The 17704-nt window shown below is 45.2% G+C and overlaps 2 protein-coding genes across 4 annotated transcripts in view; one reads left to right on the top strand and one right to left on the bottom strand.

The window, feature by feature from the left end:
- Positions 1 to 6309: 6309 nt before the first annotated feature.
- LOC134468500 (kallikrein-8-like) lies at positions 6310 to 7644 on the top strand. Of its 2 annotated transcripts, XR_010038816.1 has the most exons (3): positions 6310 to 6333; positions 6487 to 6641; positions 7079 to 7644. XR_010038816.1 is itself a non-coding variant. In XM_063222420.1 (2 exons), the coding sequence occupies exons 1-2, from the start codon at positions 6435 to 6437 to the stop codon at positions 7223 to 7225; spliced, it is 354 nt and encodes a 117-aa protein (XP_063078490.1). In that variant the 5' UTR covers positions 6396 to 6434; the 3' UTR covers positions 7226 to 7644. The 2 variants fall into 2 exon arrangements, 1 of the variants encoding a protein (XP_063078490.1); XM_063222420.1 differs by lacking the exon at positions 6310 to 6333 and having other exon boundaries at positions 6396 to 6641.
- A 3111-nt stretch (positions 7645 to 10755) lies between these two features.
- smek1 (SMEK homolog 1, suppressor of mek1 (Dictyostelium)) overlaps positions 10756 to 17704 on the bottom strand; it is a 30388-nt gene continuing 23439 nt past the window's right edge. For both annotated transcript variants that reach the window (XM_063223235.1, XM_063223236.1), the window contains exons 13-16: positions 17592 to 17704; positions 15377 to 15597; positions 14164 to 14564; positions 10756 to 11136 (exon numbers count right to left, since the gene is read on the bottom strand). The exon at positions 17592 to 17704 is cut by the window's right edge. In XM_063223235.1, coding sequence (XP_063079305.1) covers positions 11017 to 11136; positions 14164 to 14564; positions 15377 to 15597; positions 17592 to 17704 — 855 coding nt within the window. In that variant the 3' untranslated portion in view covers positions 10756 to 11016. The remainder of the gene's footprint in view (positions 11137 to 14163; positions 14565 to 15376; positions 15598 to 17591) is intronic.

The following is a 17704-nucleotide window of genomic DNA, read 5'->3' as shown; positions in this document are numbered from 1 at the left end:
GGGTGGTGTAGATTAAATTCAAAGAAATCCAAGGTAATGACACCACCTAGTGTTCATATTATGGCATAGCTTTGAATTTCAATTCGTTCAATTCGGAATTTCGTACAAGCCTGCTGTCTACACATCTGATGTTAGATGTGGGAATAAAGAGCAGTCAAGCTTGTATTGTCTTGTTTGGTTATTATTATGCAAGTTGGAGTTGTTGGCCTGGTATGGTCTATGTTAGTGTTTCTCAAAAGGGGCACTACAGCCCCCCAGGGGACCGTTGAGAAGGATACAGCTGAGTGGGGGCAGGGCATAGTTTCTATTGGGGGACATTAGTCTACTAAATTTTTCAATACTAAGTGGGGTGTTGGGAGGCTTATGATGAGGTCAAGGGGTCGTTTGTTCAAAAAAGGTTGAGAACCACTGGTGTATGTTGTTATTCAATGCAATTTTGTTAAGAACCACATTTTAAAAGGGTGCCAAGTCAGATGTGTTGGCTTTCTGAGGCTGACATTGGTATTGTGGCGTGCAACAGCATAACCGCACAAATAGACCAAGCGCGACATGAGCGAGGCAAGCGACGGAAGTAATTGACTATTGAGTCGCGCAACAAAAGCGATTCTGGAGACTAGAGGGGATTCACACGCCGAGAGCGACAGTTTGAAGTTGAAATCCTGGCTACTTTCTATGACGCGGTTCGGCGACCAGCCGCGACAGCCAATGACTATATACAGGTCAGTGACCACAGCCAATCGGAATGTTTGAATGCTTTCCTTCTGCCTGTAATGGACATACGCTAGTCGCTTCAATCGCTCGTATCACTCTTGCTGCACAGAAACGATTCTCTGTCGCTTCAATCGCGTCATGCTTGGTCTATTCGTGCGGTAACTTTCACAGACAAGAGAAAACAATCATGGCAGAATAAATACCATTAGCCCATACCCTTTTATTATGAACACTGTTTTTGTATTAATTATAAGCCACCTGGTACCCCAAACAACTCTATTTTTCATGCTCTATAAGTCTCAACAGTCTGTGGGCAAGTGCCATGCAACAGGGGTTCCCAAACTTGACCATGTCAAGTCGCCCTTACATGAGTCGTGTCATACTATTTTTTTCTCTGCACCCCCTTTCACAACCATATAGTCTATGTCTGTGTCAGTGCCTCACTGACAAGTGCACTAAAATATTACTGTTGTAATAAATGTATCCATTACTATTGTATACATAAGTAGGTCCATTCCCCTTGCTCAACAGAGCAGATCATGGGGGTAATGAGTTCCCAGACAGCCAGAGCAGCAGGGCTTGACATTAACATTTTCACCCACCGGCCACTGTGGCTAGTGGTTTTCCTGAGTCACTAGCCATTCAGATATTCCACTACCCACAGATTTTACATTGCTTTTTTCCCCTTTATCATGATGATGTACATCTAACTTCAGAAGAAGTGGTGCCAAGGCAAGGTGATTTCTACAAGGAACTACATCAAGCAAATAAAAATCAAGCTAAGTTTTTCTTGAACCTAAATATAAACAATTAATACACAAGGGGCAAACAACAGAATATAGGGCGAGATGTGCATGTCATACCAAGGAACAAGCTGCCAGCCAAATTGGCTAGTAACACTGAAAGTATTACTAGTCAAAGCCAAGTTTTACCAGCGTTTGGCCGGTTGGCAGGTGCCAGTGTCAAGCCCTGCAGAGCAGGTCTGTTCTCAGTACCTCTGGGGCTCCCTCCAGTGGACAGATGTGGAACAACAGTCTGCTACAAGTCTGGCAAAGGTGGTAGAGTACTAGATGCATGCTGCCTCTCCCGCCAGTCTTGCCAGATTGGGCTGTTTCCTGCCCAATTGGGCTGCTTAGGATGGCCGTGTGCGGGTAAAAATGGTATTTAGCAGAAAAACCCGCCCAATTTTTGCCATAGAAATCAATAGAATTGGGCGGGATTTTGTGCTTATAGGTGGGTTTTGAGCATTTTTTGGGCTGGAAATCATCAGCCTCATCTGGCAACCCTGACCCCGTCTCATCTCATTGGATGATCAATGAGCACTGGTAGTGAAAAGACCTTCAACAAAAGATCACTGGTAATCATCATGAGAGAAACCAGTAGTCAAGGCCTAAACTATAGAACTTAATGTGAGGTTATTAGGGATAGGATGAGTTCAGCAAATAGAAATAGCCTATATTTTTGCTGTGTGATTCTTTTGTATGAGTAACTTCTGTAATAAATAAATGATAGGCTGTATCATTCCTTAACACACCTCATCCTCTCATCATTATGGACGGAGAAGATGTATGTGTGGAAAGTGGAGACAAAGTTTGATCACTTGGATGTCATCAGCCTTGTCCATGTCAAGCGCTAACGCCACGTGCACCTACACGAGCCACTTTGGTTGTCATTTTCATGTTAAATCATGATACAGCATGAGCTGTTAGTTGATACGCACGAAACAATGAGTGTAATATTATAACCTCCAAATGGACAGAGCAACGTGTCAAAGAAGATTCTCCCAGCCAATGAGAAAAGAGGCTTGCTGTGTGTGTGCGTGGGTGTGTGTGTGTGTGTGTGTGTGTGTGTGTGTGTGTGTGTGTGTGTGTGTGTGTGTGTGTGTGTGTGTGTGTGTGTGTGTGTGTGTGTGTGTGTGTGTGTGTGTGTGTGTGTGTGTGCAGCGCAAGTGTTTCATCTTCACAGACACACACAGACACACACACGCACACACACAGACAGAAGCATGCATGCACAGACACACACAAGCAGGCACAGACACACACAATTTAGTTTTTCTTGTTAGTCCGGCAACATGATTCCTCTGTGACTCCAACTGCGTGCGACCGAGGGCACATACTTGCAAAAGAGCTATGAGAGCGCTACACGCAATACTGGTATCATGTAGGGGGCAGATAGCCAAAAGGGCTCTCGTTAAAATGTTTCACCATTGCTTGACATAACTGCAGAGGTGTCAAAAGTNAAAGGCATACGACGGCATACCCGACTCGGCTTTACAACTGGAGCAACTTACGTGCCACCGAGCGGACAGAGCCCTTGCAGAGAAAAAACGAGGGGGAGGAATATGTGTTTACACACATGATGCTTGGTGCAAAAATGCTACGGTGGTACAGAGACACTGCTCTCCACTAGTGGAGTTCATGATCATCAAGTGCAGACCCTTCTATTTACCAAGAGAAATATCCGCCATTCTACTGGTCGCAGTTTACCTCGCTCCTAGCAACACCAACAGCGTCAGAAGCGAGGCACTGAACGAGCTGCATCGGGGAATCAGTGAACAACAAGATGCACACCCAGATGCCTTCACAGTGGTCATGGGAGATTTCAACCACGGAAATCTCAAAACAGTACTTCCAAAATTTCACCAACATGTTAACTTTCCAACAAGAGGACAAAACACCCTGGACTTTGTTTATACCCCAAAACAAGGAGCATACAAGGCAAAGCCCATCCCCCACATCGGCCTATCAGACCACCTAACGATTCTGCTACTGCCAGCCTACAGACAAAAGGTAAAACTCACCAAACCAGCTCTGAAGGAGGTGAGAAAATGGCCAGAGGGAGCCGTGTCACGACTACAAGACTGCTTTGAAACCACAGATTGGGACATGTTCAAAACAGCTGCCACCCACAGCAACCACATTGACATTGAGGAGTACACAGACACCGTGACCTCCTACATCACAAAATGCATTGATGATGTTACAGAAATAAAACGCATCACCACCAGGGCCAACCAGAAGCCATGGTTCACAGGAGACGTTCACAGACTGCTGAGGGCCAGAGACAAAGCCTTCAGAGCAGGAGACGTAGCTGGCCTAAAAGCAGCAAGGGCAAACCTGTCCCAGGGCATCAGGAAAGCAAAAAAGGAATACTCGGACAAAATAACAACACACTTCAAAGACAGCAGAGATGCACAGAGCCTGTGGCAGGGCATACAGGCCATCACGGACTATAAGCCCGCACCACGAAGCTGTGACAACAACACCTCTCTGCTAAACGACCTGAACAGTTTCTTTGCCCGTTTTGAAGCACAAAATGACACTCATCCACAGAAAACTCCCCCTCCCCCCCATGATCAACCCCTGTACCTGTCCTCTGCCAGTGTGAAGAGGACACTGGCCACCATCAACCCACGCAAAGCAGCTGGCCCAGACAACATACCAGGCCGAGTGTTGAAGGATTGTGCAGAAGAGCTGAAGGATGTCTTCACAGACATCTTTAACATCTCTCTGGAGCAAGCAGTCATCCCATCACTTTTCAAAGCTGCTACCATCATACCCGTGCCGAAGAAATCATCACCATCATGCTTCAATGACTACCGTCCTGTAGCACTGACGCCCATAATCATGAAGTGCTTCGAACGGCTAGTCCTGTCACACATCAAAGCCACCCTACCCCCCACCCTGGACCCCTACCAGTTCGCATACCGAGCCAAGCGATCCACGGAGGATGCAATCTGCTCTGCCCTCCATCCAGCCCTCACCCACTTGGACAATAAAGACTCATATGTGAGAATGCTGTTCATTGACTTCAGCTCAGCATTCAATACCATAATACCACAACAACTCATCAGAAAACTGGACAAACTAGGTTTCAGCACCTCCCTCTGCAACTGGCTGCTGGACTTCCTGATGCAGAGACCACAAGCAGTACGGGTAGGGAATAACACCTCAAGCACCCTGACCCTGAGCACGGGGGCTCCGCAAGGTTGTGTTCTCAGCCCCCTGCTGTTCACGCTGCTGACACATGACTGCACAACGACCCACAGCACTAACCATCTAGAGAAGTTTGCGGATGATACAACACTGGTGGGCCTCATCACTAAGGGCGATGAGACCCACTACAGAGAAGAAGTAGACCTGCTGGCCAGATGGTGCAAAGACAACAACCTCCTGCTGAATGTCAACAAGACCAAGGAGATTGTTGTCAACTTTCAGAGGGTCCAAAAACAACTGCCACCACTGACCATCGACGGTGATGCTGTGGAGAGAGTGAGCAGCACCAAGTTCCTTGGAGTGCACATCAGCGACGACCTCTCTTGGACCACCAACACTACATCACTGGCGAAGAAGGCCCATCAGCGTCTCTACTTCTTGCGCAAACTAAAGAAGGCAAGTGCTACACCCTCCATCATGACAACATTCTACAGAGGAACCATAGAGAGCGTCGTGTCCAGCTGCATCACAGTGTGGGGAGGAAGCTGCACGGAGAAAAACAGGAAGACACTCCAGCGTGTTGTGAACACAGCGAAGAAGATCATTGGAGTACCACTCCCCTCCCTGCAGGACATTTACACCGCACGCCTCACCCGAAAAGCACTGATGATCATCAAAGACACAAGCCACCCTGCACACAAACTGTTCAGCCTCCTGCCCTCTGGAAAGAGGTACAGGCGCCTCCGTTCCCGTACCACCAGGCTTGCAAGCAGCACGATGCATCAAGCAATCAAGATACTGAACACTCAACCCACTCTCCCTTCACTGTCAGCCTCTAGCCAGCCAGGCCACTGACAACGCTCCCCCCCCTCATCCCCACCACCATATCTGCGACTGAACATTCCACCTGCACTACTACATCTGTGACTGAACTTTCAACCTGCACTAACTCAAAACATACACATGCACACACACACACACACACACACACACACACACACACACACACACACACACCACACACACACACACACACACACACACACACACACACACACACACACACACACACAAGCACACTGCACTTTCTGCACTAAACCCAAACATACACACACTGACACACAACTCATACTCACACACATACACACACACACACACACATACACAGGTACACACACACAGACGCACACCGCACTTTCTACCTGCACTAAACACACACACACACACACACACACACACACACACGCACACAAAACACATACAAACACACACACACACACACATACTGCTGCTGGTGTATTTAATAAAAACCTTTTTTAATTATTTATTTCTTCAAATGCTACTATTACTATGTCAGAACGCTATAAAGGACTTTTAGAAAAAGAACAACAAAATACCTCCTCTTAATGTATGTTCTCTACAAGTCTTCTGTTGTCCAGTCTTGCACTTTAAATGTCTGTATGAGCAATGTCTACGTCCATACTGTCTATGTCCATGTATGAGTACTGTCTATGTCTATACTGTCTATGTCCTTACCTAGATTAGTCTATGTCTGCATGGGAGAGCAAGAAACGCAATTTCAAATTCTTTGTATGACCAGTGCATGTAAAGAAATTGACAATAAACTTGACTTGACTTGACTTGACTTGACTTGACTTGACAATAGGTCTTCATGTTCATACAGGTCAGTGTTGGAAAATGTGCATAAAAAGGATGGAATAGTTTCAAAAATTGTTTGCCTAATGATTCTGCACTGTGTATTTCAACATTACCTACAATACTGTCATGTCCCAATGTGATGATGTGCTCTCCTTTTATCTGACTATCCAACACACAGCCTCGACCACCGGTCCCACCCCGTCGTGCGTGGAGCTATCGGTGGCTAAGTGTCCAGACTTCTCAGGGTATGCGAAGAAGACAGATAAATTGGACAAGGCCTTCAGCTACACGGAGATGGTGTGTGCAGGCACAGAGAGCGACAACACCTGCAGTGTAAGTTTTTGATCTTCACAGACACACACACATACACACACACATTCAAGCAATCATGGACACACAGAGACATACGCACACACACACAATTAAAAATTTTGACACAAAATCGACATAATACTGTAGGCCTACACTCAGATACACATGGTAACACGTTAATCCACCAAAATAAAAGTGTGCATATCCTGTAGCAAACATATCGCCGGCCTTTTCAGTCAAAATAAAATGTGATGTTAGTGATATTGTCTCTCTCCCTCCCACCATCACACACACTAATGCAAGCATGTAATACGCACGCACACACTCACACACACACACCCTCGCTCCCAAATAGTCTTTCATTTTTTCATATAAAATGCACACACCTATGCTTTATGTGACTCTCTGACAATCTCCTATTTTCTCTCTTTTTCACACACACACACACACACACACAGGGAGCAGCGGGCGGTGGTATGGTCTACAACTCCATGGTGTACGGTGTGGTGAAGGGGAGCACCAAGGCATCCTGCTCCGGCCCTATCAAGTTCACCAGCATCTGCCCCTACAGGGACTGGATCCTCAAGACCAGGGGCAAGAAATAAAGAGTTGCTCTCCAACAGGGGTGGGGAACCTACTGTAGGCTATCTCTGGATGGCCGTTTTCGGCCACTGAGGCCATTTTATCCGGCCCCACATATCATTTTAATGTAATGCAGTTTCAAATGAAATATGGCATGTTTGTAAAGAAATCTTAGAAATTACATTTGCAATACAATGAAATTATAGTGAATGGACGTATTGAATGTATCGTCTGCTGTAAATGTGGCCACCTTCAGTATAGGCCTTAAGTGCAGGGGGAAACCCTGGTTTGTGTTCATGAGGTAGTACGGCCCTTGGAGGACTTAATAAAATTTGAATCAATCTCTTGAATGAAAAAGGTTCAACACCCCTGCTTTGCAGCAATGGCAAGTCGACACACGTACTGCCTTTTTTTGTGCGAGAATAAAGCAATGTCATGCTGTTATAGACGGTGTTGTCGTTTCTTTGGTTTATTGTGCACGTTGGGGCTGACTTGGCATGTGCTATTATTAATGGAAGTAATATGTTAAAGGTACTGTATATGACAGAGTAGGCATTGAAACCAGAAAGACTGGATAAGTACTTGGTTACAAAGCAATTTCTGTCTCCTAATGATGCTTTTGAGAAAGGGGGTCCAGCTCAGTTCTGCTCTCACAATCATTGGTGCTCCCTCCAGTGGGCATGCGCGGTACAACAACTGTCTAGCTGAGGTTGTAGGTAGCAGAGTAGTCGCGTCTCGTCCCATCTCGTCTCATCTTTGGTGATCAACAAGCACTAGTAACAGACCTTTTGCAAAGTTAATTTCTTTGAAGACTGTCATGAGATAAGGTCACAAATACTAAACCATGTAGGTGACCAGTAAGGTCAGAGATTAGAGGACGACGTGAAGAACTTGTTCCTTGAGCTTTACTTTGTGGATGAGAACATTCTCTAGAACCTTTGCTAGAACTTAACATCAAATATTTTCTTTGAAGGTAGAGTATGTCATTTTAGAAGTTTATTAGCAAATTGTATGCTCCCCCCTTAACACATAGATTCTTCATGAATATTTACCAGGTACAATAAACAGTATGTTTTGCAGCCAAAGATGTCTATTACTGGAAATTCAAAATGGCGGACACATCGAAGATCCAGCTTTTCATGTAATGAAATTTATGTAAGTGTAATTTTCCCGCCAAAATGAACAGTTAGAGAAATTGATCGTGGTGGTAAATATTCATTAAAAAAAATCATATTCGAGAATAGTCAACATAAATTCTGGTACTAAAAAATGAAATACTGTACAGTACCTTGAAAGTGTCTCCGGCGGCAACAATCAACCACCTCTGGTGATACTACCGGTACATTAGGTCAGTGGTTCTTAACCTTTTTTTCTGAACGCACCCCCTTATCTGTTTCCAAGACAAGCCGCAACCCCATCACAAATGTCTACACGTGTATACGCACCAAAAAAATGATTTAAGCTATTAATTACAATGAATCTCACTATGGACATTAATCAATACTCTCATGAATTTACATGGGGACGAAAACATGTTTACATTTGATCTTAATTTGGCCTAATTATAATATTTGGAAGCAGAATTTTGGTCACAACCTCAACACAAACAAAATTCCGCGCACCCCCTGAAATCTCTGGCGCACCCCCAGGGGGTGCCCGCACCCCAGGTTAAGAACCACTGCATTAGGTAAAGAACTGAAGCAAGCCTGCATTTGAGCAAGAGACAAAGGGTACAGCAAAAAAGATCTTTTTAATGGTCCCAAATATACCGCACAACTAACTTTTACACGCATGTAAAAGGAAAATAAGAGAAAGAGGGAGGAAAACAACAAAAAGATATGACAATAAATCGATCACATCTAGAATTCCACTCGATCTTTAATCAAAACGGAGGGGGTAGGAGGAAGTGGATGGTTACAAATTCTTTTTTTTTTTTCCAAAAGCAATCTGCAGTTTCAAAGGGCAAAAAAAGAGCAGAGGGTTTATCACATTCTCTCGCTCATGTCATGTCACATGTCCGTCTCCTCCAAGGGAACATTTTAAAACCACATCCAAGTGCGAATGAAAACGAGCTGAACTCCAGAGGGCAGGTCTCAGTTTGCCATTTAAAAAAAGTTTGTGTGTGTGGGGGGGGAGAGAAGAAAATGGAGAGAGAAGAATCAGAAACAGACTTGGGACACTGCTGGCATTGAAAACAGGAAGAACCCCTTGAAAAGGAGCAAGACAGAAAAAAAAGAGTGAGCGAGAGAGAGAGAGAGAGAGAGAGAGATAGAGAGAGAGAGAGAGAGACAATGACCAAGATGACATCATCAAGAAGCGACAACCACGGACCACGGACCCCCCTCCCTTCTGTTTCTCCGTCTCCTATCTGGCGCTTAAAAAACTTAACATTGGAAAAAAGAAAGGAACATTAAAAGCAAATGAAAAAAAAAAACAAGAACTATGAGAAAGGACCATAGAGGCAGGGGAGAGTAGAAGAGAGAGAGAGAGAGAGAGAGAGAGAGAGAGAGAGAGAGAGAGAGAGAGAGAGAGAGAGAGAGAGAGAGAGAGAGACACAGACAGAAATAGAGGGTACTTCTCAAAGTGAAGTTTCCAAGTAACGCCCATTTTCACCTTGAGTATCCAATTTTTAATTACACTTCGAGCTTGTTATTGGATACTCTTTGGTGAAATCTGCGAAAAATGGGCATATTACTCGTCCTAGCAAGGTTAGAACACTTGCTAGAACACCCAGAGAAAGAAAAAGAGGAGTTCCAAGGGAGTGGTTGGTTGTGGATCTGGGTTCTGGAGAGGCTGGCCCTTCTTGGGTCACTGCCTTCTCCTTCCCTGAGATGGGGGGCAGTGTGTGTGTGTGTGTGTGTGTGTGTGTGTGTGTGTGTGTGTGTGTGTGTGTGTGTGTGTGTGTGTGTGTGTGTGTGGGGAAGGGGGGTACTGGCCCGAGCCCTGCATGTCACGTTGGGCACCAGTCTCTATGTGCATCGTGTGTGAGTATAAACGTGTGAGCCAGTGTGTATGCACGCAGTGAATCGCATGCCCATGTGTTTGTTTTGCTTGTTGCCTGTGTGTGTGTGTGTGTCTGTGTGTGTGTGTGTGTGTGTGTGTGTGTGTGTGTGTGTGTGTGTGTGTGTGTGTGTGTGTGTGTACATATCAAGTCTTTATTTCTCCCCCAAGAGTATTTTAGCTATTTTCAGGTCTTTAAATCCTTAAAAAAAAAGAAAAAAAAAGAAAGAAAACAACAAACTCATCGTCCAACCACAGCAAAGTTGTCTTCTCTCACTTGTTTCGTTGTCTCTCTCTCTCACCATTGCTTTGCCATTCCTGCTCCACCTACCCTCTCTCTCGTATCCGGTTGGCACTTGAACATGGAGGTTCCTCATGCAACATTTGCTAGGCGCTTTTTTTTCTCCTCTTCCCCATCTTCTAGTTGTTGGGTCTTTTTTAGCACTCTCTCGCTCTCTATTCCCTTTCGTTTCCTGGAAAGGGAGGGACCTCTGCATTCGTTCGTTCATCCTCCATTCATTCTTGTGTTTGTTTGTTTTTTTCTTTTTTCCCCCCTCTCTCTCCCCGTAATCAGTTTTGTCTGTTTGTTTTTTTTGTTTTTTAAGTTCTACAAAGTTCAACAAAATAAGTCCATCGGCAGGCCGTTTCCCTCCCACCACCTGGGGGGGGGGGGGGCAGGAGGAGAGGAGGAGTTGCAGTGGCAACAAGGAGAGCATTGGGGTGTGTGTAGGAGGGGATCTTGGGAGGTGGAGTATGGGTCAACACAGGGGGTGGGGCGGGGCGGGGTGGGGTGGGGACAGGGGGGCTTGCTTGACTAGGTCAGCTTGGCCTTCTTTGACAAGGGGGGGCTCTCCTCTTTGCTGTCCATGTCCTCTTCGTCCTCATCCTCATCCTCGTCGTCGTCAGGGTAGTCCACCAGGCCCACCAGCGTACTCTGGTAGAGCAGCAGGCACAGGGCAGCGGGCACAGGGCAGCGGGCACAGGGCAGCGGGCAGCGGGCACAGGGCAGCGGGCACCACACAGGCCGAAGGACAAACGGCACGAGAGACAAGACGCCCAGATGGGAAGAGAAAGAGAGGGGAGAAAGCAGCCATTAGAGCAGTTAACATTGCCTCATGAAATTTCTAACTATACACATATACGAATAGCCACGTTTATATTATACACCTTTTGTTTGGTTTTTAAAAGATCGACAAGAGGCCAAGCCTGAGAAAATAAGGGTGTGTGTAACCTTCCATTAAAAAAATTGCCAAGATATACAAGCTGACTGATCCATGTCATCTTAAAGGCAGGAGTAAACGGGACAAAAAGAGAAGATAGTTGCCCTGTCCAGTGGAACCACAGTATTTCATACTAGGGTCACCTATCCTGGAGTAGGGATGTTAACCGGTAACCGGTTAACCGATAGTCGACCAGATCAACGATAACTGGTTAAAATTTTCTGCCACCGGTTAACCGGTTGTAATAATAATAATAATATAATAATAATTTCCTCCCAAAAAACGATCATTTTGAGGTTTTAATACGACAATTCAGCACTTTCCATCTGGCAACAGTGGCTGGACATGGAAGGTCCTGTCTGCGCAGCCAAAAAAAAAGGCTTATGTGAGAAAGAAAACAGTGCTGTGCATATCAGGCACGCGAACGTTGTATAATTTAAGATTACAGGTTAACCGGTTAACCACCGGTTAATGAGTCTCAGTAGCCGGTTAAGAGTTTTTTCAATTTTCGCCATCCCTATCCTGGAGGTCCCTTCGTATGGCACACAGGGGGGCCTCAGGCCACATGGATATGAACACTAGATGCAGTGTTAAGCCTTTTGACGTGGCCCATCCCTGGTTCTCGTCATCTTGGGCTGGTATCCTTCATAGGTGTTGCCTAGGAAGTGTCACCGTTTGATGGCAGTGTCATATGGAACGGCTGAAATCTGATCGCCACCAGCAGTCTGACTGCAGCCATTCGTTCCATTACAAAGAAATGGTCAACACGGCATCTGGAGTTCTTATTACAGCTGCACAATATATCCAAAAAGTATCGAAATCGCGATATCAAGAGTGGCGATATGTGTATCGCAAAAATGACTTACAGTGAGGAGAATAAGTATTTGATCCCTTGCTGATTTTGTTGGTTTGCCCAGTAATAAAGACATGATCAGTCTTGAATGTTAATGATAAAATGTATTCTAATAGGGAGAGACAGAATATCAAAAAGAAAATCCAGAAATTAACTCTAAAGAATATATATTAATTGATTTATATTTCATTGAGGGAAATAAGTATTTGATCCCCTGCCAACCATTAAGAATTCTGATCCTACAGATCAAATGGCACTTCCAAGCAATTTGTTATCTGAATTGAACACACCTGTTAATAGTAACCTGCACAAAAGACACATTGAATCGGCAGAATCAGTCCATAAGTATCAGTCAATCAATCAAACTAAACTCGCCAACATGGGAAAGACCAAAAAGCTGTCAAAGGATGTCGGGGACAATTTTAGAACTCGTCAAGGCAAAAATGGGCTCCTGGATATTAAGGAGCAAACTGTTGGTGCATTTCAAATTGTATGACATACAAAAATAATCATCAATCATCAATCTAAGGCCTGTCTGTGGTTCCATACAAGATTTGACCTTGTGGGGATTCAATAACCAGAAAAACAGAGATAAAGCACCCCAAAACTGTATGGGAAGAGCTAGGAAATGATATCAAGGCAGCTGGGACCTCAATCACTAAGAAAACTATTGGAAACACTTAATACCACAGCGGATTAAAATCCTGCAGTGCATGTATGGTACCCCTGCTTCAGAAGGAACCTGTTCAGGCTCACCTGAGGTTTGAACAAACTGGATTAGGATATGATTGGGAGATGCTGGAATCAGATGACACCAAAATCAAACTGTTTGGCATTAACACAACTCTATGTGTTTTGAGGAAGAGAAATGCTGCCTATGATCCCAAGACCAACACCTTCTCCAACATCATACATGAAAGTGGTAACATTATGTTTTGAGGTTGTTTGTCTGGCCAAGACACAGGACAACTTAACATCGTCAAGAAATGGATGGAGGGAGACATGTAAACGTACAATGCTGCATGCCAACCTCTTTCCCACCACCACTAGACTGAAGGTGGGTCCTGGATTGGCCTCCCAATATGATTATAATCCATAACATACAGCACAAGCAATGAAGGAGTAGCTCAAGCAGAAGCACATTAAGGTCATGAAGTGGCCTAGGCAGTTTCCAAACATTAACCCTATAATAATCCTGTGGAGGGAACAGAAGCTCCCTTTTGCCAAGCTACAGTCATACAACTTAAATGATTTAGAGATGATCTGCAAAGAAAAGTGGACAAAAATCCCTTCTAATATATCCACAAACATTATCATTAACTGAAAGAAACATCTGACCTCTGTACAAGAAAACAAGGGCTTTGCCACCAAGTATTTTGTCTTCTTTGACTAGAGGGGTCAAATACTTATTTTCCTCAATGGAATACAAATCGATTAAAATATATTCTTCAAAGCTATTTTCTGGATTTTCTTTTTGATATTCAGTCTCTCCATATTAGAATACATTTTATCATTAATATTTTGGACTGATCATGTCTTTATTAGTGGGCAAACCAATAAAATCAGCAAGGGATCAAATACTTATTCTCCTCACTGTAATTATCACCAATTATTACCCACCCACATCTGTAGAGAAGGGGATGAGACTCTTGGATCGTATCTGGTACCTCCAGAATATCATAGATGTGCTCTGACTGCAACACCACAGAGCCAGGCATGATCAGGTGACACTCAGAGCGTACCTACCCTGGTGATGGTCAACAGTGCGCCTCAACAACAGGCGTTTGCACCCAATGAGGGTTGAGGTTTGTGACTGAAAGGGAGGTGGCCTTTTTGATAACATGTCACGCCTGGTGTGTGTGTGTGCATGCGTGCGTGCGTGACTAACCTTGGTGGCAACAGAGGAGGAGGCCGTGCTGGAGGGAGAGGCACTGCGTGCCGTCGTAGAGGAGGTGGAAGTGGAGGAGGAGGAGGAGGAAGAAGAGGAAGATGAAGATGAAGAAGAGGAGGAGGTGGTGGATGTGGTAGTTGTGGTGGTAGGGGAGGAGTTCCCTGGCGATCCCGGGGAGCCGGGAGACCCCGGTGAGCCAGGGTGGGACGCGTTGGAGGAGGGCGAAGAAGGGGAAGGGGAGGAAGAGGGGGAGGAGGAGGAGGGGGGCGAGGATTGGGACGGGGACAAGCTGGAGGCTTTGAGGGCGCTGGAGAAGGACAGCTTGAAGCTGGGGCTCTGCCGGCCCGAACTCAGGCCCCCCGACTTGGCCGACGAGTCCTTGTCCTCGGGGTCTTTGACTGCAGTGACGCACAGACAGACAGACACACACACACACAATAAAATAAGCATGAAGTCAGTGCACATCTCCAAATAATTAATATAAGCACGATACCGGTTAACATGGAAAAGGAAAGAAATAGTCGCACAATAGCTTCCACACTACAGTTTGCTGAATGGAAACTTGTGAGATTCAACAAAGATCTTCGTCAGGTGTATGACAAACACATACACATTTCAGAAGGGAATGAAACTACGCTACCTTTGCTGATGTGTTAATGAACAGTCCCAAATTGGCATTGGCAAAGGGCCAGCGAGCGATTCGATTATATTTAGGGCTGGGACATTAATGCATTAATTTTGATTAATTAATCACGCGATTCGATTATTTAATTAACGCAATTTAAAAAATTAATCGCAGTATAATATAGCTACACAGTTCTGGATAAGACCAGCGGAGGGCAGTATTACAACTGATGGTGAACAGCCTGCTGAAATTGAGAAGAGTTCTCTCTTCTTTTAAAAATGAAATGTTTTTAGATTACGCTTATTTATTGTAATTATTCAAAATCCATGTGGAAAAAGAAAAATGTTCTCAAGTCAGATATTTAAATGTGATTAAATGCGATTAATTCCATTAATCAATTTCAAAGCCTATAGATTAATGCGATTAAAATGTTTTAATCGAGTCCCAGCCCTAATTATATTAGATACTTAATGACGCACGATGCCATACGATTTGATTCGATACATGTCGATTATTATGTACACCCCTGGTATTGTGTGTGTGTGTGTGTGAGTGAGTGTGTGTGTGCATGTATCTGTTGCGTACGTTTCTTCCTCTCCATGAACTTGCTGATGGGTTCCATCAGGTCCTGCTCCTGGGTCTTGTCGCGGTCCCGGTCCCGGTCGCGGGTGGCCTTGTCGGAGGGCGGCACCACGGCCTCGCCGTCCTCCAGCTCGTCCTCGTCCGTGTTGAACCACATCTCCTCCTCGTCCTCCAGCGTGCGCGCGTCCCGCCGGAAGCGGTGGTTACGCAGGATGGAACGCATGCTGCGCGCAACCACAGAAACACAAACAAACACACACAAGCACAAACGTTACATTATTACCTTTCACTTAGCTGACACTTTCATTCAAAGCGACTTACAGTTATTTAGGTACAGGGTATTGTTCACAGGCCCTGGAGCAATGTGGGGTTAGGTGCCTTGCTCAAAGACACTTCAGCCATGGATGAAGGTACTGGAAAGGGTGGGATTTGAATCTACAACCCTCTGATCTAAAGGCCAGAGCTCTAACCATGGAGTCACGCACGCAACCACAGAAACACAAACAAACACAACACACACCAGTATCATCAACAAGAATTAACCCCTTCAGACAAGGCCCCTGCTATAAATTAGCTGTTAACAGAATGGCAATGACCAAGTCCTAATGTATTACTTAAGGCGTTGTGTTAAGTTGTTTCAGTGACTATTACAACGTTCCAGTGCTGGAGGGGTGTGTGTGTGTTTAAGGGCTATGTGCTCTCAACAAACGCCACCAATAGACCCACAACACATGCGTGCATGCATATATGGGCAGATGTTTAGGTGTGACCGTGTAGGACCCTGGTTTCCAGACAAAGGCCTGCGGGTCAAATCCGCCCCGGGCATGGCAAACATTTGGCCGGCCATGATGTCAGACGAAATGAAAACATAAATGTGTGTGATTTTCGATCACAAAAACTTCAGTGAGTCATATCTCTCCAAAGCATTCACAGAGTTAGATCTTAAAGCATTCACTCAAAGCATTCACAGGGTTAAGGGCTCTGCATACTTCACGTGCGCACTTTGGCGCAAGAACAATTAAAATGTGGCAGACCATTCATAGTCAAAGGCGCCATTAACAGGCTTTCGCTTGCATTTTCGGAAGAGTGCCCTCTGCTGTTCATGACAGAAACGGCAGTATCTTTCGCAACTCGCAGCGTGAGTTCTACGGATGTAAAAAATAGAAAGCCAAACACGGCTGCTGTAGGGCTACTGAACGTCTGACTTATGACTTACCACACTGAAACATAGATTTTTATTGTAGCCTACATTGCCAGATCATTCCAAGACCATGTGAGAGCGTTGTTCTGGCGGCAGAATTTATAAATAGATCGCCAAACACAACGTGCTTCTGAACAAAGTAAACAATTGTTTCACTGAACAACATTTAAGGGAGAAGATAAAATAACTCTCAATGACATTTTATTATCGTCAAAATGATGCAGGGTCCATTCTGTAGTAGCCTGCAGTAGCTGTAGCCTCTCTTCGCAACTCCTGCTTTGTCTGCCTACCTGCATGGTCGCTGGTGGCGCACGACAAGTTACAAAAAATGTGGGGTGCACAACGTTGCGCCACGGCAGCTCGCGCCACGGCATGTGACGTCATTTTGAGCGCGCGCCATCGTCGCGAGTGAGGTATGAAGGAGATTAGCGCCAGTCACGCCAAGTATGAATCCCCCTTTAGAGCAGTCTCATAACAGACATGAAGGGAAAACGGAAAAGCAAAAATCTGTCCTCTGTCCAGACATAGAACTTGTTTCACATTGGGTTGGGGCATTGGTTTGGCCCCCAGCCTCACTTGCTCTACACAATTAGAAAAATAATTGGAGACCACTGGTGTAGGACAGTGGTTCTTAACCTTTTTTTCTTAACGCACCCCCTTACCTATGGACAAGATAAGCCGCGCACCCCGAACCCAAACTTTTAATCGTATCTATCCACTAAAAACGAACTTAAGTGATTAATTACAATGATTCTGGCTTGAGACATTAATCAATACCAATGACTTTGCATGGGGACCAGAACATGTTTTAATTTGGTTTTGATTTGGCCTAATTATAATGTTCACAAGCATTTTGCAACCTCAACACAAACATAATTCCGCGCACCCCCTGGTATCTCTGGCGCACCCCCAGGGGGTGCCCGCATCCCAGGTTAAGAACCACTGCTATAGGAGATTGCGTGTGTTTGTGTGCGTGTGTATGCTGGCATGTATGGCTATGGCCCCCTATCGGCTCACCTATCGAGTTTGGGATTGTCTTGCCTCTCCCGCTGCTGCTCGTAGCGCAGCTTGAGGCCCTTGAAGGTCTGCACGTAGTCCACGTCCTCCAGGGCCTTCCAGTAGCTCTCCAC

The sequence above is a fragment of the Engraulis encrasicolus genome, chromosome 18 (genome assembly GCF_034702125.1).
Source record: "Engraulis encrasicolus isolate BLACKSEA-1 chromosome 18, IST_EnEncr_1.0, whole genome shotgun sequence".
In the NCBI taxonomy this organism is placed as follows: Eukaryota; Metazoa; Chordata; class Actinopteri; order Clupeiformes; family Engraulidae; genus Engraulis; species Engraulis encrasicolus.
Note: the sequence above shows the minus strand (reverse complement) of the source record. Positions and strands in the feature narration are given on the sequence as shown.